This window comes from Leptodactylus fuscus, chromosome 1 (assembly GCF_031893055.1).
Source record: "Leptodactylus fuscus isolate aLepFus1 chromosome 1, aLepFus1.hap2, whole genome shotgun sequence".
NCBI lineage: Eukaryota > Metazoa > Chordata > Amphibia > Anura > Leptodactylidae > Leptodactylus > Leptodactylus fuscus.
Genome location: NC_134265.1, coordinates 75,500,425 through 75,525,147, shown reverse-complemented (window position 1 = coordinate 75,525,147; position 24,723 = coordinate 75,500,425). Strand labels below are relative to the sequence as shown.

The 24,723-nt window shown below is 42.5% G+C and overlaps 1 protein-coding gene across 2 annotated transcripts in view; it reads left to right on the top strand.

The window, feature by feature from the left end:
- Window positions 1-24,723, top strand: part of TRIM36 (tripartite motif containing 36) — a 49,694-nt gene that overhangs the window by 10,796 nt on the left and 14,175 nt on the right. Inside the window, exons 1-2 of one of the 2 annotated variants that reach the window (XM_075272247.1) lie at window positions 13,503-13,721; window positions 22,278-22,512. In XM_075272247.1, coding sequence (XP_075128348.1) covers window positions 13,683-13,721; window positions 22,278-22,512 — 274 coding nt within the window. In that variant the 5' untranslated portion in view covers window positions 13,503-13,682. Of the gene's footprint in view, window positions 1-13,502; window positions 13,722-22,277; window positions 22,513-24,723 lie in introns of those variants that run through there. The other variant, XM_075272246.1, reaches the window with a different exon arrangement.

Genomic DNA, 24,723 nt, shown 5'->3' with positions numbered 1-24,723 from the left:
CTCTGATTGGAGCCCTTGCCTGTTCCTGACACAACCCACTTGATATTAGAGAGTATAATTAGCATTTCATGCACTGAAAAGAACTGCACTGGCTGGGAATGTAGACCTTTTTGGAAGCCAGCACATTCTTTAATTAGAAAGAATTTTTACTCTATGTAAATATAATGGAACGAGCACATCATAAAATCTTAGTATGTGGGTGCATTGCCTCTGATAATGAACATATAGGATAGTGTTTGGAATTGGTATAAAGCTTTATGTCTATGCGCAGACAATTCACACAGTGAAGGTAAGCTTTGTGCAGACATTGATCCCTCTGCACAGCGGACAGTTGGTATAAGATGCATGATGACCTTAAAAGGATGGAATATAACATATAGGGGTTGTCCCAAATTTTTTTAAAATGTTTAATAGTGTTGCTGAAAGGATTATTAAAATAAAAAATATTGTCTTATTGATCCATGAGCCTCTGTTTTAGTGGAGGGTGGTGCATTTTTCAGTTTACAAGTTTTTTATGCTGCAGCAGTCACCTAGCAGATATAGGATTAAGGGGATATCGTCACTCCTTAGGGAGAGACCACCATTTAGGTGTGTGGAGTCTGATTAAGCCATTTGCGCTCCACTGTGCAAAGGAACATGGGAAGAATATGCAAATCTGTCTTCCATGATGTATTTAGGAAGACAGTGCATCAGTCATGCAGCCCAATAGAGGGCGCTCCCTTTAACATCATGCCCGACCTTCCCAGAGGCCTTTGCTGCAATAATGTGGAATTTTACCTGCATGAATGAGGCACTGTCTTTCTAATTACATCATGGAAGACAGATTTGCATATTCTTCCCATGCAGATATAGGATGTCACTGATGACATCAGGCTTGGGACCTATATACAGAAAGCTAGAAGTACTGCTGCTGAAGGCCCCGGAAGAAGGGAGGAAAGTAGTTTCATGTTCATGACCCCTTCAGCAGCCCTATTAAACATTTAAAAGAGTGACAACCCTTTAAGTGCTCGGAGATCAGCGTTTCCTCATCTAGTACACAGTCTATTTCACACAATAGTCTCTAGGACCCTGTAAAAAATGAAACTCACTACATCATCAACATCAGCTATATACTAAAGACAGACATTGGTTACATGTTGTTAGCAACCGTGTCTCCCATAGGGAAACTTTGCATGAGGTATTAATTCTGCTATTCACTGTGCCTAGTGTAAAGCATGAGTTTCAGATAAGTGTTGTTAAAGCATATATTACTGTATATAGATCCTCAATATAGATGTATGTATACTTATGTTATACAGGTCCAACATATTCTACATATTAAGGATGGTTGCCATTTACAGCAGTTCCTGTCTCCAGTAGGGATCCCAATCTAATTTATTATAGACATATAGACAGCATCTTGTTAGCATGTTTTTTGGAGTGTGCGAGGAAACTAGAGTACCCCAAGTAAACCCACACATACATAGGTAGCACATACAAACGCCATAGAGATTTAAGCTGAGTTCTGCTAACCACTGAGCCACCATACTTGACAAATTAAATGCAAAAAGCCCCGTGGAAATCCACTTGGTCCCACATCACTGCCAAGAGAGAACTTTGCTTAAAGCAACTGTGAAATAACATTTCCTAATGTTGTAGCAATATGTTGCCATGTGAAATCCGCTTTCTCCTTGGCATAGGTGGCTACTATTTGGAGCAGTTATTAAAAAATACTATCATGCTAGGTTTACACTAGCATTGTGATCCGTCATTCAGATCTGCTCGGGGACACGAATGACAGAGAGCTGAACCACTGAAACAGCGGTTGTACTCAGAGACCAGCAGACCCCATTGACTATAATGGGGTCTGTTGGGTGTCTGCTGGGTGTGTGCTGTAAAGCAGCAGAAAGAAAAGTACGCCATTCAGGACTTTCTTCTCTGATTTTTTTTTTTCTCCTCTCTACAACACCCAGAATTATCCTTCCATAAATCTAATAAATAGCATAGATAACTCATAGTGACTTGTAGTCTTTTCTAGCACTAGCACATAGAGGGTGAATTCTCATAGGGACACTTGCCATAGAATTCCTTCTACACTACACATTATCCTTCTATGATTTGCCCCCTACTGGCCTCTCACTGACCTATCATAATAATAAGTCCCCTTTAATGTGTGAGGATGACATCATATTTACAAGAGGCCTGTAAGTTTGTGTTTCTGCCTCCATATTTTCCTGGTGATTCATTCTCCTATCATCTGTTCCATTGCTCAGTGAAAGAACCCTATGTAAACGGACTTTCACTTCCTCTTCAGAAAGACGTAATATGTAAAGCTAAATTTACTTGGAAACTGCCCGTCTTGTAGTGTGTAACATCTTCTTTCTATTTATGTGTCAAAACAGGAATAAATGGCGCAGTTACTGTCTGTGTTATATATACTGTACATGTGTTATGTTGCCACAGAAATAAGAAACGTAGCTTTGGTTTCAACCTCCCTTTAAACCTAGCGTGTTGATAATTACTGACTTCATTGTAACCCTATACTAGATATTTCAGATAGGAAATTCCCGTTAGAGGTCATCGAGTGGGCTTATAATTATACATAGCAGCCAATCTGAAAAAAGCTAAGCTGCATGGGGTATGTGTGATGTATAGGAGAGCTTTGCAGGAGTCTCTTTTGACAAGGCAAATAGATTCCAGACTACCTCTACAGCCAAAAGACAATGCAGCTTCACACCTTGTCTATGATGCTTTGTAGACTTCAAAAGACTTATATTTAGATGGTATGGTATATACTAAATGCCAAATACCATGAAACGAAAGAATACAAAGAAATTTAAGAACACATAATTTACCAGTGACATAATAGTACATGTAAGCCATTCTTAGTAAAAAGAATCATTTCTGTTGAGAAGTCAGATCATAACAATTTCTGAAACAGTAAATAAATAAATAAATGTACTCCGCAGGACATACAATTCTATAATAATGTGGTTTTTACCGCAAAGTGGGCATGGGATTTGCAAGAAACCCATCCACTTTTCAGTTAATGTAAAATGCTGCAATTTTTCCTGCGGTGTTACCACTGCGGGCAAATCGCGGCGTTTCCGACCCGTGGGGCTTCTGCCTTAAAGTCTAGATCTCAATGCAGCTGCTTGTTAACCCTTTTCATTGCTCTCACCCCTTCTCCGTGTTAACAAATACTGAGACATTACACCTCAAACTGTTCTGACAGTCAAACTCAGATGGTAATATTTCTGAATGATAGAGATATTTCAACCTACTGAACATTTTGCCAATATGTAAATGACTGACTGCAATGATGCTATATATACACTCACGGCCACTTTATTAGGTACACCATGCTAGTAACGGGTTGGACCCCCTTTTGCCTTCAGAACTGCCTCAATTCTTCGTGGCATAGATTCAACAAGGTGCTGGAAGCATTCCTCAGAGATTTTGGTCCATATTGACATGATGGCATCACACAGTTGCCGCAGATTTGTCGGCTGCACATCCATGATGCGAATCTCCCGTTCCACCACATCCCAAAGATGCTCTATTGGATTGAGATCTGGTGACTGTGGAGGCCATTGGAGTACAGTGAACTCATTGTCATGTTCAAGAAACCAGTCTGAGATGATTCCAGCTTTATGACATGGCGCATTATCCTGCTGAAAGTAGCCATCAGATGTTGGGTACATTGTGGTCATAAAGGGATGGACATGGTCAGCAACAATACTCAGGTAGGCTTTGGCGTTGCAACGATGCTCAATTGGTACCAAGGGGCCCAAAGAGTGCCAAGAAAATATTCCCCACACTATGACACCACCACCACCAGCCTGAACCGTTGATACAAGGCAGGATGGATCCATGCTTTCATGTTGTTGACGCCAAATTCTGACCCTACCATCCGAATGTCGCAGCAGAAATCGAGACTCATCAGACCAGCCAACGTTTTTCCAATCTTCAATTGTCCAATTTCGATGAGCTTGTGCAAATTGTAGCCTCAGTTTCCTGTTCTTAGCTGAAAGGAGTGGCACCCGGTGTGGTCTTCTGCTGCTGTAGCCCATCTGCCTCAAAGTTCGACGTACTGTGCGTTCAGAGATGCTCTTCTGGCTACCTTGGTTGTAACGGGTGGCTATTTGAGTCACTGTTGCCTTTCTATCAGCTCGAACCAGTCTGACCATTCTCCTCTGACCTCTGGCATCAACAACGCATTTCCGCCCACAGAACTGCCGCTCACTGGATGTTTTTTCTTTTTCGGACCATTCTCTGTAAACCCTAGAGATGGTTGTGCGTGAAAATTCCAGTAGATCAGCAGTTTCTGAAATACTCAGACCAGCCCTTCTGGCACCAACAACCATGCCACGTTCAAAGGCACTCAAATCACCTTTCTTCCCCATACTGATGCTCGGTTTGAACTGCAGGAGATTGTCTTGACCATGTCTACATGCCTAAATGCACTGAGTTGCCGCCATGTGATTGGCTGATTAGAAATTAAGTGTTAACGAGCAGTTGGACAGGTGTACCTAATAAAGTGGCCGGTGAGTGTGTGTGTGTATATATATATATATATATATATATATATATATATATATATATATATATAATCTTTGTGCCAAATTCTTTTCTTTTCTTATGTTTGATTATAAAACTAAATAAAAAAAAACTATTGAAACAGAGTTTGTGACACAATTTGGAAATTGCAGTCCAGATGTATCACTCAGTTGACTTAAGAAACCTAGAACAATGTGCCATGCAGAAAGAAATGTATCCTTTGTCTGGACCCTGAAAATGAAGAATCCTCAATTGTTCTAATAAAATAACTAGAAGAAAAAAAACCATTACCTATCCCTTCAAGTCATCATTGATCCAGCACAGATGCACTGGTGGTCTGGTGGTCTTTGTTTATAAACTATCAGCCATGGGGTGCTGTGCCAGTATATCACATCTTTAGCCAATAAGTGGCCTCAGAGGTCACGTGCTGTAGGTGGCATCATTATGGTAATGCCAGTACGTGTAGCATTTGACCACTATGGCCATCCATTGTTTGCAGCAGTCACATGATTGTTGGTAACTTGTAAACAAAGATTATCGGGAGATCGGCTATGCATGTGCCTTAGATCAGTGGTAGACTCAAGAGGCAATTTGTGTTTTATTTCTATTCTATAGCATTTGTTACATGATGCTGCAGTATAAAGCTGAAAATCAATTCCATTTCTTGTATGGTAAGATCCTTATTGGCACTATGTGTCAATAACCGGGCCCTGTCTGCTGCTTCATACTTCACTCACTGCCATTTTCGAGGTAATGGAAACAAGTAATTAGATAAAATCGCCTTGTTTGCTTTTTACTCTCTGATCACGAGCTCATAGCTAATGGAAATGTTTCCTGAGATCAAGCAAAATGACTAGATGCAAAGGCCTTCTTGGTAACTGTCTCTCTCCAGATCACTTTAGGAGAAACCGCTAAATCCCAGGAAGAATCTCCAGCCGTGTAATATTTATTATATTGATCAATAATTTGCAAGGTCATTTTCATCATGTTAACTAAATGGATGTGTAAGCCAAAACATGAGGACAACATATTTCAATATCAGATCATGCACATAACAATGTCTTGTGCATGGACCCTGTACAGAAGAGGTTGGCTATATGTCAGTATGCAATTATTTGTGCCACCTCGTATGTGGCTTTGTGTTCTCTCCTGATGAATCAAATGAGTCTAAGGGAAGCTACGGTACCATTGAGATATAGCATGCAACAGAGCGTACCTACGGTAGGGGAAATCCAGACTAGCTACTGCCAGACGCTTCTGAAAGAGGCTTATCTCCTGTAAGAACAAATGATCAGACATGTTGAAATCTAGCATGCACTATCTTTGTGTCCCCCCAAATCTGACTTCAGTGGACAGTCAGGAGGCCACTACACACAGGCTAATGGTGTGTATCCCAGACATTTATACCGATAAAAGTAATAGCACCAACATATAAAAATAAAATTTATCTTTTAATCATATAAAGATTAAAATATTCCCGGTTGCAAAACCAGGGGTACAGTAGTCAAAAATCGTACGCTTTTCAGGACAAAAAAAACTTCCTTACTTATGGCATGATTTATTTTAATCTTTGCCTGATTAAAAGTTTAATTTTATTTTTATATGTTGGTGCTGATACTTTTATCGCTATCTTGGAGTTACAGAAGTCTCTTGTGCTGGACTTTCTTTCGTGCATTGGCTTTTGCTTCATATAGGAGGGAGGACCCAAAGGTTTCCAGAATGAGGCTGCTGTGCGCGCAGTTTTCATAGTACGCGATTCTGCAGCTAGTTCTTTGTTCAACCACGCCTTCTCAGTCAGTGTGCCAAGCGGCGTTGATGCGGGAGGTCTACCCGCAGTGAATTTTCTTGCAAGAGCTGTTTTGTCCAGCCGTCGTTTTTCCTCATGGAGAAGTTTTATGAGCAGCGCGCGGCTGTGAAGTTTTGCTTTCTGCTTGGGAAAAAGCATCAGAAACCGTTCAAATGTTGAAGACCGCTTAGAAGGATGATGCTATGTATCAAGCTCAAGTTTACTCGTGGTTCACCCGCTTTAAAAATGGTGAAATGTTGATTGATGATCAACCGCGTTCTGGGCGTCCGTTAACTTCCCGAACGGACGAAAGTGTCCAAAAAAATCAACGAGCTCGTGCGTGAAAATCGACGACGAACCATTGAGGAACTCGAAGAGTTGTCTGGAGTGAGTTGGAGCTCGATTCAGCGCATTTTATCGGAGGATTTGGGCATGTCATGGGTCGCTAGATGGTAGTTTGTGCCACGGCTCTTGACTGATCAACAGAAAGAGCATCGCATCGAAACATGCCATGCCATGAAAGAACATGCCGAAACCGATCCAGAATTTTTTTCTAAAATTATTACGGGAGATGAGTCTTGGTGCTATGCTTATGGAAACCAATGTTTTTTTGATGCAAAAGGGATTGTGCACTCGGAATTTGTTCCAACAGGTCAGACCATCAACCAGGTTTTCTACTTGGGGGTTCTCAAGAGGTTGCGCAACAGTGTGCGGTAAAAAACGCCCAAAATGTGGCAGTATGGTGATTGTTTTTTCCACCACGACAATTCCCCTGCCCACACCGCCATCTCTGTGACCACTTTCATGGCAAGAAACGGCATGGCTGTCTTGCCCCACCCACCCTATTCACCCGATATGGCTCCCAGTGACTTTTTTTTTATTCCCACAAATAAAGAGAAACCTCAAGGAGAAGCGTTTCGCCGACGTGGAGGAGGTGAAGAGGAAAACGATGGAGGCGCTTGCACAAATCAAAGTAGATGAGTTTAAAAAATGTTTTGAACAATGGCAGACGAGATTTGACAAGTGTATTGCCGCTAAAGGAGAGTACTTTGAAGGAGATTGAAGGAAATTTTGTACAAAAAAATAAATACACGCTTCAAAAGCAACTTTTCTGGAAAGTTTTGGGTACCCCCTCGTAGCCATGTTAGTGTTCCTACCTTGGAGTGCCTGTTATTGTATACTAATACAAGTAAGCACAAAAGACACAGAGGAATAACTATGGTAATAAAATGCTTAAAGGGGATATATTGGGAGATAAAGAGTTATCATAGTGAACTGGATAAGCAGCCTTAAACATATGGGTGAGGGTCCCCCAATGACCCATTCACTACATTTGCAAAGTGCATGAGGGGGCTCTCTTTGGACTCAGCCTCCTCTGCTAATAACAAGACTCTCTATCATATGACCGGCCCAGCGCTACTCTATCTACAAGTAACAAGAGTAGAGCAGAGTTTGTGACATAATAGAGAGCCAGAGTGCTAGCAGAAGAGGATGACACTTATGACACTTGATGTGCTCTGCAAGTCTAATAATCTTGGGTTGCTGAAGGAACCATCATCTGAGTAAAGCTGCTTATTCAGTACAGTGAATGCTCCATAACAATTTGTTATTTCCCCACATAACCTTCAGTGATCAGCTGTAATCTGCTGGGAAAATCAGCAGCAAGTGTCCAATTTCCCTGCAGCACCTCCACAGGCGATATAAAGTAGTACCCGATATCCATAATCAGTCAGCTAGTCTTGTAGTCCATAGATATAATCATTCCTCCAAAGAAAGGTGTCATTCAGAATTACCCAAATAGGGTATTTGAAATGAGTTTTGTATGTTTTTCTACAAAATAGTCATATGCCATATTAAAGGGGTATTCCCACCTCACATACTCGCCAGTCTTTACTGCTGTAAAATCTTCTTTCTTCCTGGTTTCTTGCATCATTTGGTGGGCGGGGTTTCACATGCAACCTGCCATTTAGCTCCGCCCCAAATTCGCGTGTAGCTCCACCCACCCATATTGGACTATGAAGTACAGGCAGCAGCAACTCCATTCTGTGTTACATACAGAGACTGCCTGTCTCTGCCATAATGAACACAACTGAATTAGCTAGCCTGATAACTGGGAGAACAGAAGAAATGAAAGCAGCTCCTCTCCTCTATCTGCTAACAGGAAGCTAGGTCACGTGGTGTAGACACAGGAATAGCTAGAAACACAGGCTGGCTCCCTGCACTTAGCCCCTCCTCCCTCCCCCCTGAGAGCAGCAGATACATCACTTGACTCACGAGCAGCTAAGTCAGGGCTGTGGCCACAAAGAATTGAATAAAGTAAGATAGTGGACAAACAAAGCAGTTTTGCTGAAGCAGTGTATTTAGGAAAAGTCTTACATCCACATTAACCAGCAGTATAGATAGGATCCTTGTGATGGGACAACCCCTTTAATGTTATGCCATAAATGTGTGATCATGGTAATCCCCAGAGAAAGGATGTACTCAGTCACTATTTCTAGAAGAGAAGTGGGCACCCCTATAATAGTATGATTGGTAGACATGCTAAGGGGTCATTCACACGGAGTAAAGTGGAGCTGATTCTGCCACGATAACGCGGCAGAATCACCACTGATAAAAAGATTCCCATTGACTTCAATGGATTCCGTCTTCTGCACGGAACATATTAAAATCAATGTGTTAAAAAGCCTCCTATTGATTTCAATGTGTTTCGTGTGGAAGACAGAACCCAATGAAGTCAATGGGAGTCTATTTATCAGCATTGATTCTGCCGTGAGTTATCGTGGCAGAATCAGTGCCACTTTACTCCGTGTGAATGAACCCTAAGGCTTAGTTCACACGGTGGACGGAAGGGCGGATTTTGGCACCGAGAGTGATGCGGGGAGTCGGGTCACTCTTGGGCCAAAATCTGCCTGCCACAACTGTCGCGGCTTCTGACAGTCGCGGCTTCTCCCTCTGGAGTAGGCTCAAATGAATGGTCCTAGTCCAGAGGTTGCTGCCACGTGGCGGACGCCGCGGCTCAACGAGCCGTGGAATCCGCCTGAAGAAAGGGCAGCTCGCTTCTTTTTTTCTGCTAGCGTAACATGCCGCTAGCGGAAAGAAGAATGCTAGCAGTCTCCATAGACCACCATTCTGAGGGGGCGGATTATGATGTGGATTCCGCACCATAATCTGCCCCCTCTGTGCCCGTGTGAATGGGTCCTAACAGTCAAGGGAATACATTGTTAGGATCATTAGGGATCTCAGTGATCAGACCCCCATCTTTGACATTTTTGTGACATAGAGTATGTTCTTACCAATTTTTACCAAAGTTTTTCACTGCGCCAAAATGCTGCATTGTAGCAATGTGGAGGCCCGGACTAACTCCTAACTGACATTCAAAGATAAAGGAATATTCCCATCTTAGGCTCTATTCAGATCGCGTTTTTTATACCATATTCAAAAATAACGGATGCAAAAAAACATCGCCATCCGTTTACATAGACATCAATGTTAAAAAAAAACAAAACAAAAACGGATCCATTGCTGTCTGTTTTTTGGACATACACAAAAGTATTATGTTTTTGTGTCCTTAAAAATCACAAAACGGACAGCAACGGATCTACTGTATGTAGATGGATGGGCATCCATTTGCGTCTGCTTTTTGCATCCGTTAAATGGTTATAATAAAGGTGATCAGAATAGAGCCTAAGTCTGATATAGCTTATTTGTAGAATATGCCATGAATATCTGATAGATATGTCCCACATTTGGAACCCACATATATCTCCAGAACAGAGGTCCTCCAACTTCTAGGAGGTGAATGAATAATGAATGAATGAAAAGGTACCAACACGTTTATGGTTCCATTCTGGAGATAGATGCGGGACCCACATTTGTCATTAGGTTTCTTCTGAGTACTCCGGTTATCTCCCACATTCCAAAGACATGCTGATAGGTAATTTAGATTGTGAGCGCTATATGGTATAGTGACGAATCATTCGTGCGGGCAATGCGCGGCAAGCACACGGAGCCCATTATAGTCTATAGGGTCCGTGCGCTTGAACTGCACAGCGCTTGCAGTTGCGCTTGTGTTCCGGCCGGGGGGGTCCTCATGCAGACTCCTTCCGGACGGAACACATCAGAATGTGTGAACCGGCCCTATGAGAAATTAATTAAATGAAACAATTATTTATGGTATATCCTGTGGATATATCGCAATTGGCTAAAATGAGAATACCTCTATAGGAGATTAATCAGTGCCTGGTCTTTACCTTTATATGACTTTCCTATGGGTTTATGTTATTAGCTGGGATTGCAGGGACAGAGTAACAAGAGATGACTGGACTACAGAGGAGTGGAGCCATTCAGGCAATGCTGTCGGATTGTGTTTCCAGGACCATTGAACGGTATGTAATTACAATCTGCACGAGCCACACTTCATGGTTACATGAACTTATGGCCAGTATTATATATCAAAAAAAACGTATAGATTGTAAATTCATTGTAAATGAGCCATGAGTACTTTGGTAAATTGTTGAGAAACTTCTGGTCTGCATCCGGATAAAAACATTGAAGTCAATAGGTTGCCTCCGCCTCTGGTCCAAAAAACCCAGTGTGAAGGTAAATTCACACTGTGATTTTTGGTCAGGATTTTGAGGCCGTATCCGCCTCAAAATCCTGACCAAAAAGACAACCAAAAAGACAACACAAGACCAGCCCCTCAGGCGTTTTTTCCGGAAGCCGTTTCTTCCGGCTTTCAGAAAAAAGAAGCGAGATGCTCATTCTTCAGGCCAAGTCGCCTCGCGATTCAACCTGAAAACACTCCTTCCTCCGGACTAGGCCCGTTCATTGGGCCTAATCCTGAGTGGAGTGCGCGGCTGGATGCCGGTGCAGTGCACCGGCTTTCAGTCGCGGCTACCCCGTTTTTGGATTGGAACCTGAGGTGGTCTCCACCTCAGGTTCCGATCCAAAAAAACCCCATGAGAAATTATCCTGACCTTATCCTAAACCTTACAACCTTCACAACAAGACGCATATGTGCTAAGTGTGATTTATGGCCCTTATGGACAAATATACAAACTAAGTTAAACGTGTTGGAATTTTCAGTTTTTTCCATGTAAGTATATATAGTACTAATATAATGGCATCAGTGATCCACCAGTAATAAGAATTGAAAAGGTTTGATTTAGGTATATTCTACCCTTCCTTCTTTGGAACACAAGACGCTGCTCGCTCCCCTCCTGATCTGGTGTACACATGAGCTCTCCTTTCTTTTTTTGCCAGTTTTCAATATCCTGAAATAAGTAACATGAACAAGTCTTAAGAAAAATTTGTTTATTGCGCATTTTTTTTTGCACAATTTTTTTTTCCAAGCCGTCATCTTGTGTAACTCATTTTGGGTACAATGGTAAGATAGGACACATCTGAATACGTCTGTCTGATATAAGCATACATGCCTATGATGTAGTTTAGGGATTGCTGAGAGATTTTCTTGTGTAGAAGGTATATAGACAAAGCTGTGTGACCAAAGAGTCTACAGCAAACAGCAATTGTCTGTCATATGTAAAAGAGCTGGCCATCAAAGCCCAGCAAACAATAGCATTTATTTACTATGAAACAGCCCTAGGCACCTAGACATAAAAGGGAACTCCACCCAAAACCGGCGCTCCTCTGCTGTTTCTGACTTAGCCCGTACTGCCACTTCAGATCAATAAAGAGGCCTACCGCACCTGAGAAGTAGCTATATAGCTAGTCCTTGTCAAGGTTGTCACAGCCCCTCCCTCCTGATAACATTACTGCAGTGATATAATGATTTATCAGTATCATCACTCTAAATATCCTCACACAGCTCCAGGTCTGGAATATCTAAAAAGATCCTCTCATGGCCTGAATCCCTTACAGGAAAGGAGTTGGGCCAAGATTTGAAGTTATTGATAGGACAGGGGATAAGTTCCTGATCAATGGGTGTCTGACTACTGGGCTCCCCACTGATCCTGAGAAGAGGGGTCCTGTTCTCCCTGCAGCAGAGGCATAGGGCCCCATGCACTGCGCCCAATGTGCTTCTGATGTGGGTGAGTTTGCAGCAATGCCATCCAAGTGCAATCTGTTTTGCATTCATTTCTATGGGGCTTCCGTTCCATTCTGTTCCAATGATAAGCAGCAGGATAGGACTTGATCTCTAATCATCCGTGTCATTGGAACGGAATGGACCGGAATACGAGAGCATTGTGCTGCAAACTGGCCCAACATTGGGAGCACTTGGTTATGTGCATTGGGTCTAACTGGAGAGGTTGCAGAAGGTGCACACAATGGCCATGGTCTGTCCATTTCTTCTGTGAGGACATCAGTGCTCTGAATGATACATTATATTGGGGGGTCAGATACAAATTTTGCATTGGGGCACAGGAGTTTCATGTTACGCCTCCAAGTGGCAGGCTGAGCATGTGCACTATCAAACGCCGTACCTGGGTAATTGACCAGCGGCTTTTTCCAGGTGAAACAAACTATTTTCCATGTTTCCATGTTATAACCGGGTAGGCCCTGTGACTTTCACTGACCAATGCGCAGAGCTGCAGAAACAGATCTGGTCCGTATTTAGCAAACCTTTTCTACGGCCAGAACACACAGTCGCAAAAACTACGAGTCTGTATATTATCCGCAGTTGCTGACAATACGGTCATGTGCATGAGGTCTTACTGCATGGCAAAAAAAAAAAGGTAAAACCACATGCAATTTTTCAGATATTTTTTTTTAACTGCACCTCTACTGCAGAGTCTGAATACAGCCCTGCCCACAGCTGGCATCGCCTAGCTCCAGTTGTATAGCAGACACAATGATTGGCGAGGAGGGGGACTATCCAGATTGGTTATGGCCTCTAGTTGACTACATTGAGTTGTAGTTCCAGTTCCCACTTTTGTCAGTGTGATGACATTATCTTGCTGCCCCTCCATGCCCGCCCCTCATTGTCACTTTGACCCCTTGAGGACCATTCGACCCCCCATTAGAGACCAAGGAGGAGAACCGTTTGTCCAGCAGGAGGCGTGTTCTAAGATCCCGCCCAAGCCACGAGGTTTTAGGCACGCCCCCTCGTTGTATCATCCAATAGCAACAGTTCCCTTCAGCAGTGCACACCTATTATGTAGATGAGTGAGGGCTCCGGGGAGAGTTGTACGCTGCTCAGTCAGAGTCTAGTGTCGGGTGAGAGTGTTGTCTACAGATACCGGCGAGGTCCATACGGGCGTGCTGCTTACTACGTACCGGGCGCCTGGGATACCTACTGTTGCGTCACTGGGCTGTTAGCGCATAGAACACGGGGCTGTGGAATAGGAAGGCGCGCCCCGCTCTGTCTGGGGCTGAACGTGCGGTGACCACTACGAGGATGGAGAGCCAGCCGGTGCCGGAAGCGGGTGATAGCCAAGTAGGTGTTGGTGGGGCATGGAGGGCTGAGATGTAACATATGTGAGGGAGCAGACGCTCGTGTGATGGGGAGTAGTATGTGGCAGACTTCATGCGGTGCTTGTCTCGTGTGATTGGTGCCTAACCTTGTTACAAAGGCTCCATGTAAATTTTTAGGTGGAAATCACTGTCTTGTCAGATTGTACGAGGCTTCCTAGGATTGGCCCGGGGCCCCTGGGTAAGCACGTGAGGCATAGTCACACATGCAGGTAGTAGTCTGGTGTCTGATGCGGTTTTGTAGCCAAAACCAGATGTGGATCTTAAAAGGAGAGGAACTATAAAGTCGGGGGTCTGCAGCCCCTGTGCTTCTGCATCTATTCCTACTTTGGCTTTAAAAAAAAAACTGAATTAAAAACTTGGTGCCCCCTGCCCAGCTGTTTAGGATGTGTGTGCTGCGAAATAGATGGCTATAGTATTACATATCCATAGATCCCACCTTATACATTCATCCTTTGGGGACACATTTGGCCCTCTGCGTCTTGCATTTCCCTCTTAGAGGGATGCATTGGGCACATACTTAAAATACATTAATATTCATGCCCATGGATTGGGTGAAATTCTGCCAACAGGTGCCAAATTTATGTATGTAGGTTAGCAAGCTGTATGTAACATGGACTATTTCTAATAGTCGCCTGCCCTTTATGCTGATATTGCACTTGGGGGGTACTCCGTATAGTGACCAGTGTGGCATGTAGTATGCTATCATCTATACATGGCATTGGTTTGGTGATCCTAAGGATATACTGTGTACAAAGTGAGCAGTGTGCCATAGTCTATGTATGGCATTGCTTTGGTGATCCTGATATAGTTTTGTCTATTATCTGTGAGTACTTCATTGCAGGTATATTCACTCTTCTTCTGCAGGCAGCTCCACCCCTATAGTACTAGTGATGGTCACTTTGCAGCATCATCATTGTAGATTGCAGGGAAAACAAGGGGCGTCTCCTGGTCCTAACAGCATCTTGTGGGAAAATAAGGTGACGGTGCAAGTTCTTGCACAGTTTCAGCACTGCTGCATCATTGCAGCTTTGATCCCTTGTATTTCAGGAAGTGGACTTGTGTCTATAATAGACTCTGGCTTGTTTACTACTATTACTACTGTTTTGTTGGTTATTGTATGAGGGCTCATATGCAAGTAGTATTACGAACCTATAATGCAGCACCTGAGGTCTGTACTGTAATTCTATGACCTTTAATAGGGGTGCCCATGGTTGTGCCATGCAGCATCATTGCTACATCATAGGGTTACTTCAGTAGAGAATAATACAATGGGGGGATTCTTTTAGGTTTAGTCTCTATTGGAGACTGTCGCAGAAACCACCGAAAATTGGCAGAGAGAAGTCCTGAACGGAGAAAAAAAGTGGATCCCATTATAGTCAAAGGGGTCTGCTGGTGTCCGCCTGTAACAGATATTTTAGTAGTTCTGGTCCCCCCAGTGAACCCAAACAAAAGACAGACCAGCGCAGATGTAAACCTAGCCTAAGACTGGCATATTCTGTGCTGGTCTTGATGTCCCCTGCACCAGTGAAGGAAGTGCTTACTTCATGATGAGCTTCTTCTGGCACCCTTGCGTCTAGCTGCAAATCTAGATTCTGCCATCATTTGTCACTTTGAGGTATAATGGATATAGTGCAGATGATGGCCCCGCCCAATTTTGGAAAAATGGCAAGTTTGGCGCAGAAGCGTCACTGACAGTTCTGGTTCTTTGCAGCCTTGCGGTGTCCATGCATAAAGCAATTGTGTGTATGAAACCTATCGGTATGTTCACATGCAGCAAATTTTCTGAAGAAAATGTTTTTCATACTTCAGTAGCAACTCATGGATTTCTGTAAACCAGATTTGCTTAAATTTCCGTGTGTTGGTGATAACCTCGCCTTTGCTGTGTTTAACAAGCTGCTTGTTTTTTCACCATGAAAAAAAATTCGTTTTTCAAAAATAAAAGTAACATCTGCTCTCTCTGCTTATTTACATGACATGGCTGTGTACTCTGCTGTGAAAGATGGACTTGATTTTATTTAGGGACTCATTAAAACTACTTGAGAAATGACATGTTCTAGTAATAAGAAATCTTTTAAGAAAAACAATTAAAAAACCCAGTGTGAATAAATCCATTATTTCTATCAGGCACTGTGCTGTCTGTAAAAATGGCTAGTGTGCATGGGGAAAAAGCTGTCAAGCAGCAGAAGGTGGGCGGGGTTAGTTTGTAGCTCCTGAATACTGACTACTCCTGGCTCACTGCAGGCTGATATCGGCTTGGTTGTCACTACTAAATGCCGTCCCCTCCAAACTTCCCTTTGACATGATCCTCATTCCGGTTGAGATCCCCCTCCTCATGTTACCCATAGCTTGATATCCCTTGCAAAATTCTCTCCCACAGCAAAGCTGAATGAAACCATAGACAGGAGCCATGAACATACGCCCTATACACCACTAGCAACTAGTCTGCAGCTTGTGCCCTGGAGAGAACCTGCTAAGGCTGCATTCACACCTGCGTTGGATTCTCCATAGGGGACTCCGCCTAAAATTGGCAGAGAGAAAAGTCCTTCAACTTGGGATTTTCCTCTGTGCTGCAAGTTTCAACATTAACCACTTTTTAAGTGGACAGGGTCTCTACCCGACCTAGCATTAGTCGTCACATAGGGAAAAAGCATGAAAATGGTGCTGTAAATGTTTTGTGATATGGCACCCCATAGTAGGGTATAGGGGTCTCCTCCTCTAGCTGGGGGGTCACACCCACTGGCTTTGTCTCCACAGCTTGATCATTTATCTTAAATGCAGGAAGGAAATCTTGGAGACTTTGTTGCCTATAGCAACCAATCACAGCCTTATTGTTTAGGAGCAGAACATGAAATGAAAGCTGTGCTGTGATTGGTTGCCATGGACATCCTCCATTGTGTTGGAAAGTTCTCCATCTTCTCTTACACTATAGCCTCAATAGCAGAGCCGTCACAGCATGGCCACCATAGTGTAGGAATGGGCTAGCTATAGCGGTGTTCGTGTACGTTTGTAATGGGCTGTTTTTATTCTCTACATAACTCTTCATACTTCATGTTTTACTTCATGTTTTCTATCACTAATAATGGTAGAAGGAAACAGTCAGAGAGAGATAGCCAGGCACCTAAAGGGTGTGTGGTGAGACCCGCACCAGGGAGGTCAGCTGACTAATCAGGCCCTAATAACAGTCTGAGGGTGCGTTCACACTACGGATACGCTGACTGATTCTGAATGTTAAAACACGTTCAGAATCAGCGCATATAAAGCAGATCCCATTCATTTCAATGGGAGCCGGCATACGAGCGTCCCCATTGAAATGAATGGGCTGCTTTTTTTTTCTCTACGAGCGCTCCTATTGAAGTGAATGGGAAGCGCTCGTGTGTACGGCTCGGACTGAGCAGAGTGAGCTGTACACGCAAGCACTTCCCATTCACTTCAATGGGAGCGATCGTAGAGAAAAAAGCAGCCCATTCATTTAAATGGGGAGCGCTCGTATGCCGGCTCCCGTTGAAATGAATGGGATCTGCTTTATACGCCGCTGATTATGAACGTGTTTTAACGTTCAGAATCAGTCAGTGTATCCGTAGTGTGAATGCACCCTAAGGGTGCATGCACACTACGTAACGCCGGGCGTGTATGAGAGCCGTACACGCCGGCGTTACAGCAGGGCTGCCGAACACTTCCCATTCACTTCAATGGGAGCGCTCGTAAACGCCGCTGTTACGAGCGCTCCCATTGAAGTGAATGGGAAGTGTTCGGCAGTCTGCCGTAATGCCGGCGTGTACGGCTCTCATACACGCCCGGCGTTACATAGTGTGCATGCACCCTAAGTGTGAAAACTAGCAGTGTGAAGAGTTGAACTGTCCAGACTGGACCTCCAAAGCAGGTACTGTGCCAACTGTTGTTGCCAAGGTGGGAGACTGGTAGCCAGTCTCCTGTATAGTCAGGGAAAAGTTTTGTTACGTTTAAGTTAGTTTCTCAGCCGAGAAGGGCTTTGTTCTATTTATCCTGTGGCTATGCAAATGCAGTGTATGGATTACATGTGAATAAAGCCTGAATCGTGTGCAATCCAGTGACTGTGTCCCTGTTTCCTGCACTGCTACAAGCATCTACCTGAACGATTCCCCACGAGAGATGTGTGTGTGTGTGTGTGTGTGTGTGTGTGTGTGTGTGTATATATATATATATATATATATATATTTTCCCAAAAACCTGTTACCTCTCCTGAGGTTTAGCGTGACTCGCTGCTGTCTTCATACACAAGCATCACAACACTGCATGACTGACTGAGGCCCAATCACAGGCCTCAGCAGTCTGATGTTGGTCAAAAGATAGGGAGTTGCGTAACACTGTGTGTGTATGTCACACTAGCAGGACTCTTCTCTCTGGTGGAAACCAGGCAGACCCTATTATAATCTATGGGGTCTGCAGGTAACCACTTTTTTTTTTTTTTTTGGACTCAAATCATGGTTGTTTGGATTGACCGCTGTGGGTTCAGTTCATCGTTGGACAGCAATTTCACTTTTTAGATTGGCAAACACTAAGGATGCTGGTGATGGCAACCTGTTGGAGTCTGGAATAATAGAGGAACAACACAACAGTGTTAAGAAAAGATACCACAGATATGTTATTTTATGGGACATGTCAGAAGAATTACATGGATAGCTGCATCCGCCAGAGTGGAAGCTTCTGTTTGCAGCGCCTGTTTGTTTTTTTTTGTTTTTTTTGTTTGCTTATAGAGAGTCATTTATTTTTTTAATTTCTGCAGCTAATAAAATTCTGTTTCTGTAAAGTTGGCTTTTAGCAGAAGGCAAAAAAAGCTGCATATTAAAGTCCCTGCAAAGTGGTTGGTATTCTAGCGAATCCCATACCCTAATTACAGAAAAATATCTGCAGCAGAAAACAGTTTTTGGAAATTGCAGGATGTAAATTTTACCTATAGAGAAACGCCACCATTTCCATAGGCATGAGTGAAGCCTGCAAAGAAAAAAATCTCCGCAACCATTTTACCCACAGGGCTTTTTGACCGGCTGTCTAGTCTACGGGGGGGCTTTTAGCCTTAAGCAAAGTCCCATATTGTGGAAACACAGCTGATTTTTGATTTTTTTTTTTTTTTTTGCCTAAACCAGGAGTGGATTGAGTAGAAGTATAAGAGCTTCCTACATACTTCCCATTCCTTTTGCAAGCATTCTGCGTTTCCACAATGTGGGACCTTAAAGTGTTTTTCTTTGTCGTCTTCTCCCAAAAAGAGAGAAATAGAAAAGATCAGACATACTATAAAGTCCAGGATTTGTATTATACCCCCCCCCCCTACATTACCAATTCAATGGGATTTCCCACCCTATAAAATATATTTACTATGGGGCCCAGAATAATTAACAATGGCTGTTCACTGGTGCGGTACCAACACTGCCCGGGAACCTGCTGGTTTTCATTACCTGCAGTAATTCAGGTACCTCTCAGCATGCAGGAAATGACAGTCTGTATTCCCCTGGCATCTCCAGGACCAGGGCAGGGTCAGATCCTGAATCTGGTGGAGAAAATCAAAGGTTAAAATTTTCTTCAGTGGCTGGAGATCCCTTTATCATGACTGCAATGTTACAATTCATTATGGAATGGTTGTTTGGATGGCCGCTCTTAGACAGGTTGCTGTGAGGGTTATGTAAGGACATGGTCTCTATGGAAAGCAGTGTAATATTTTGCACTTTACACAGCTTATATTTTCCAGTTTTTAGATATCCTTGTCAGAAGGCAGCTTATTACATTAGGTGTCTGGGGCAGCTGCAGACGCTGCCTGCTGAGGGGCACAGCCGCTTCCTCTACTTCATGGGTTCTTTTAGTCCTTTTCCCACAGAAATCTAGAATGAGCAGACAAAACTCCCCTTCCAAGTGATTAACTGTAGACCGGGGCTTTCTCCTAATTCGCTCAGCCGCATTGTAATTCACTGTGAGCTGTGCATCTGTGTAATTGAAGGAGACAGAGCCCAATCCTACAGCCACCAAATGCCATTTACTCAGACTGTTCTGGTTGGTTTTGGTGCATGCAAGCAAGAGTGCAGTAGACAATATGGATAAGCGGCATCATCAGCTCTTCTTATGCCAAGTTTTATGGCAGGCTTTAATTCATGGAGCTTTACTTCTAATGTGAATAATACATGGAAAGCGGTGACTGCATTGGTTTGCCAAAGTATTAACTAATGGGTGTTGTTAGGAATTGGAGTACTGAAGACCGAGTCTTATGTCTTGAAGGGCTTTTCAGACTAACATTAAAAGAAGCTTTAGGCAAAAAAAAACCTTACACATGTGAGGCATTCACCTTAGATGGGCCTGTATTCGGGGAAATTATTAGTAACTAATGCTTTTTCCCTGTCTAATATTGCAGCCGATCAGCTGACCAACAGGCGAATGCTTGCTGGTCAGCCACATAGGATAAAAGAGGCATCCAAATAATCCTTGGATACAAAAGGAGGAGGAACAATTGCATTAGAGCTTGGTCCTTCCCATGCAGTTTGCATCAGCCTGTGTCATTGGGCCAATGCAAACAAGTACTAGTGGCCAACATTGGCCGTGTAATTTGGCCAGTGAAAATGAGTATTGATCAAAAGTGTTTGTTGATGGCCCGACGTCTGATTTACAGCCCAAGTTTGCACTGTTTAAAACCCCATTGTGGCAGCTAGGGTTCCCCCACACCGAGAGAGTTTATATTGTACATGTACACCTCTGTAGGAAACCTCATTTATGGTCTTATTGTGGCATGGCTTTGTTGGTTAGTACTTGAATGAGAAACTTTTTTTTTTTTTTTTTCCTTGTTACGTATGCTGTTTCTAAAACTTAATATTCACATTACTGGTTATGGTGTTCATATTCCTTCTATGTAACCAGCTGACACAGGCTAACTAATGTGAAACTACACCCTTGACCCAGTAATAGAGGAAGTCATTTGAGATCTATGTTGTATCCTCTTAAGAGATGAGATATGAGATAAAAGCAGCGAAAGGGTCACATTCATGAAAACGTGCTAAGAAGCATGGATACATCCTTAACCTGTAGGAGATTCCTCCAAGTCAGATTTCTTCCACTGAGTTTATAAGATCTGATAAACCCCTGGTTTCTATGTATTCTCCTCTATAGTATTCTAGTGCATTTACAATAAGCATTGTTCACTCCAAAAAACATATCAAAGGAGGGCAGATAATCCCCCATTGTAACCCTAGTGTGTGCTGTGATATGGAAACAAGCTAGTAAATCCCATTAGGGTCAGAGACTGTGTGGTTATCTGTATACAGTGCAGTGTATTATGCAGGCACTATATAAACATATGGTAAGTGACTTGCATTTACATAATGCTTTGTTTAGTATGGTGAGTCAGTAAAACTGTTCCTGGGTGCAAGGAGTGTCTTTAGCCAAGGGGAAGTCTGTTAGTAAATGGGTTTACGCAGTGATCAAAGTTCCTTACTAATAAATGAGGCGATCCTATTGCAAAGCCATAACAAGGCGGTGCAGCATATTATATGATAACTGGCATCAGGAATACCTTTACAACTATAGCTGGTCTGTGAGCCTAGTCACTTGCTACCATGGCTTCATAGATGACGGACAGTCATGGTCAGTCAGAAGCCATAAAGTTCCTCTAATTCATTATTAAATATATATACTTCTGTGAAAGTAAATATGTAACACTGTACATATAATTAATTATGCAACAACAATAAATATAATTTAAAAGTAATAATTTGATATTGTAGCTGGTAACTTTTTTTGTTTGTTTGTTTCCTGAAATATACACCCCCACAGTGCTAGTTCCCAAAGCAGCACATGAATGGCATTGAAGAGAAGTAGAGTAGCCCTAAACCATATTTTAAGTCTATCATGAGTACATTTGATAACCTATTCATAAAATAGTGATTTGCTTGAAAATGGGACTTCAAAGCTGCACAGTCATATTTGGAAGTTACAGAATCTCTTCAAAGTCATGTGATTAGGGTTATAACCAATTTACTGCTGACAGACTCCCTTTAATGCTAGTTCCAGAAAGCAGCCCCCCCAAACCATTCCAAACAGTAGATTTTAAGAGTATCCCCATGGTATTTCACAGGATATACATCGTGTTGTAGAGGTGGTCCCATGAGGGTCCCTTGGCTCTTGTTCCATGTAGTAAGGTGACCACTGGCTGCCATTGCTACAATCATTATTATTCTCTTAAGAAGTGTAATCTGAATTGCATTGTTCAATCATTATATGTATTCTATAGTATGTGTTTTATGTTCAGGGTGACTCTTATATTAGGATAGTAATTGTTCCTTTTTGTTGGTTTATAAGTGATATACACACACACACCCCTTATATCATAAACCATCTGGAGGAAAATAAAGTCTAAAAATAAAGGTTACATTTACATGAACCGTGACTTGGTTTTTTTTTCTTCCTAGTATGAGAATATTAGATTTTTCCATATCTATGTGTACAGTATATTGTAAAGGGGTGATTTTAATTTTTACTATTTTTTTTTTTTTGTGTTCTCCAGGTTGCCATCAGAAATATTGAGCGCGAGCTTATATGTCCTGCCTGTAAAGAACTGTACACACACCCACTGATTTTACCATGTCAGCACAGCATCTGTCACAAGTGTGTGAAGGAACTGCTCTTCATGACTCTGGAGGACTCTACTGATGTCAGCTCAGAAGCTTCAACACCTGGGAGCCCCCGTGTTCGCATCCAGTCACCTAGCATGGAAAGAATCGACAGACTACTTAGATCTGGTTAGTTATAGCTTGGCCACATGCCCATGGCTGTCTTCCATGGGGTTGTCTTCATGAGGATATGTGTCCACTGTTTGTAGAACGTCCCGCAACAATAAAGCGCTGCAGGAAAAACTGCAGTGACAACGCATTGCGGTTCTTCCCACAGCGCTTTAGAAAGAAAGTTTGCCGTTTTCCTTCGCAGACTTTCTGTTACAACTATACGTATGTGGAAACCACCGGCGTTTCTGCAGGTATAATTGACATTCTGTGATTGGGCATCGGATTCACTAGGATCCCATCCACATTGCCCTTATTGTAAAACTCAGAATTTTATTTATTTTTTTTCCTGTCCCATGGGGGTCCGGCCTTAAAGACATTTATTCTTTTGAAGAGAATACTAGTCCTTGTACTTTTTGGTGCATATCTTAGAGGTTTCTCTCTACAAGTCAGTGGTGAGAGCTGCTATGAGAGCAGTTCTAGTTCTACTCGTGAGTGCCCCTTCTGTGGGCTAGAACGGAGAGCGTTTCTAGAGAGCAGCTTTGGTTTCCAAATGCATGTACATCTGAATGGACAAAAATGACCCTACATTTAATACTATAGCATCTGCTGCAGAGGAAATACCTGGTTGGTGCTGCTTTACCCTGGTAAAATTCTGTTCTCTGAATGAGGCACATAGTGGTCAGCTCTGGCAGCTGCTTTTTAAAGGGTTGTCAGGTGGCTCATTTTAGTTAACCCACAAAAGAAATTGCCTCATTGGGTTTATGCTTTCCTGGTTTTTCTCAACACATGAGAAATGGTACTAAACTAATCACTGGCTGATATGGGTCAATGCCAGAGCCGGTCATTGGCCGAGGAGGCATTTCATATGTGCTGAAGTAGGAAGCCAATTGGGGATGTTTTATGTTAATCCTTTTTATTTTACCTTCTCCCAAAATCATAAAAAGCCAATTGATTTGTAATACTAAAATGGTGTGAGTATTATAAACTTAAAATAAGTACTGAAATGTCTCATGTTATGAATGTTAATATTTTGCAGCCTCACTGCGGAGCTCTTATGCACTAAGAACTAGAGGTGACTAATTCTATGACTTTAATAGGCTCTGTGCTTCCTTGTGTATTGGCTTTACTCCTATTTTTCTGCTGTTTGTGTACTAGGTTTCATTCTGTTGGAGAGGCAGACCATAATGGGAGCAAAAACATTGTCTATGAAGCTATAAGATACAACGGGCACTGTAAGGTTGGGTTCACGCTACCGTTGGTGTCCGCACAGAAGGTGTCTGTTTAACAAAAAAAAAAAAAAAAAGGACACCTATCATAATGGACAGTAACTGATGGCTATCAGTTATTGTCCGCTGCCCATAGACTTTAATGTAAAACAAAAGACACTTGCTGTCCGTGTTTTGTTTTTTTTTTTTTTTTTTTTTGTTTGGGGTCTTCTCGAAAAAACGGACATGGTTGTAAACTGAGACTTAAGGGCACTAAAGGACAACAGATAAAAATCCCATTGAAATGAATGGAAATTGTAACGGACATATCTAGTGTCCATTGCTAAAATCTTTAACTGACAGTAACCACGGACCCTGAGTGGACACAAACGGTAGTGTGAACGCCCCCTAAGACATGGCATACCAGTTGTTACTCGCCAGCACAGATAGGTCTTCAAATACAAATGGGTTTCTGTAAAGTTTACACACTTACATTTTTGTTATTTTGATCACTCACTGCACAGAAAGCTGACGGCCTTGAACAAATGTTTTTCTAGCAGGATTTATTTATTTTTTTAAATCTGCTTTTCAGTCTGCAGGCAGCTTGTTACAGATCTGGAGCAGATTAATGTATAAATATATGAATAAAGATTCAGTATAACTTGTCACTTATTCACTGAAGTCTGTCTACTCTGGTAAGTCAAGGAGATAGTGCTGTTAGTGAGTGTCAGCCTCTCTGCATACAGAGCACGTTGTCAATCACTGATAGGACCTCCCATTTGACTGCTTAACCTAGAAAGAGCAGAGCTTTCAATGAATGCCAAATACTAGAAATCCAATATTTTCAGCTCATTCTGTAACCTGACGCCTTCTGACTGAACAGTGGTTTTCATGTGACCGTTTCCCTTTAACTTTATTCTCAAATTCTGTCTCCTATCCAGTCATACATTTGGTTCCATGTTATCTGACTGTTTAAAGCTTCAGGATTTGCATCTAGCAGATCTGATAAGGATCCTACATAGCA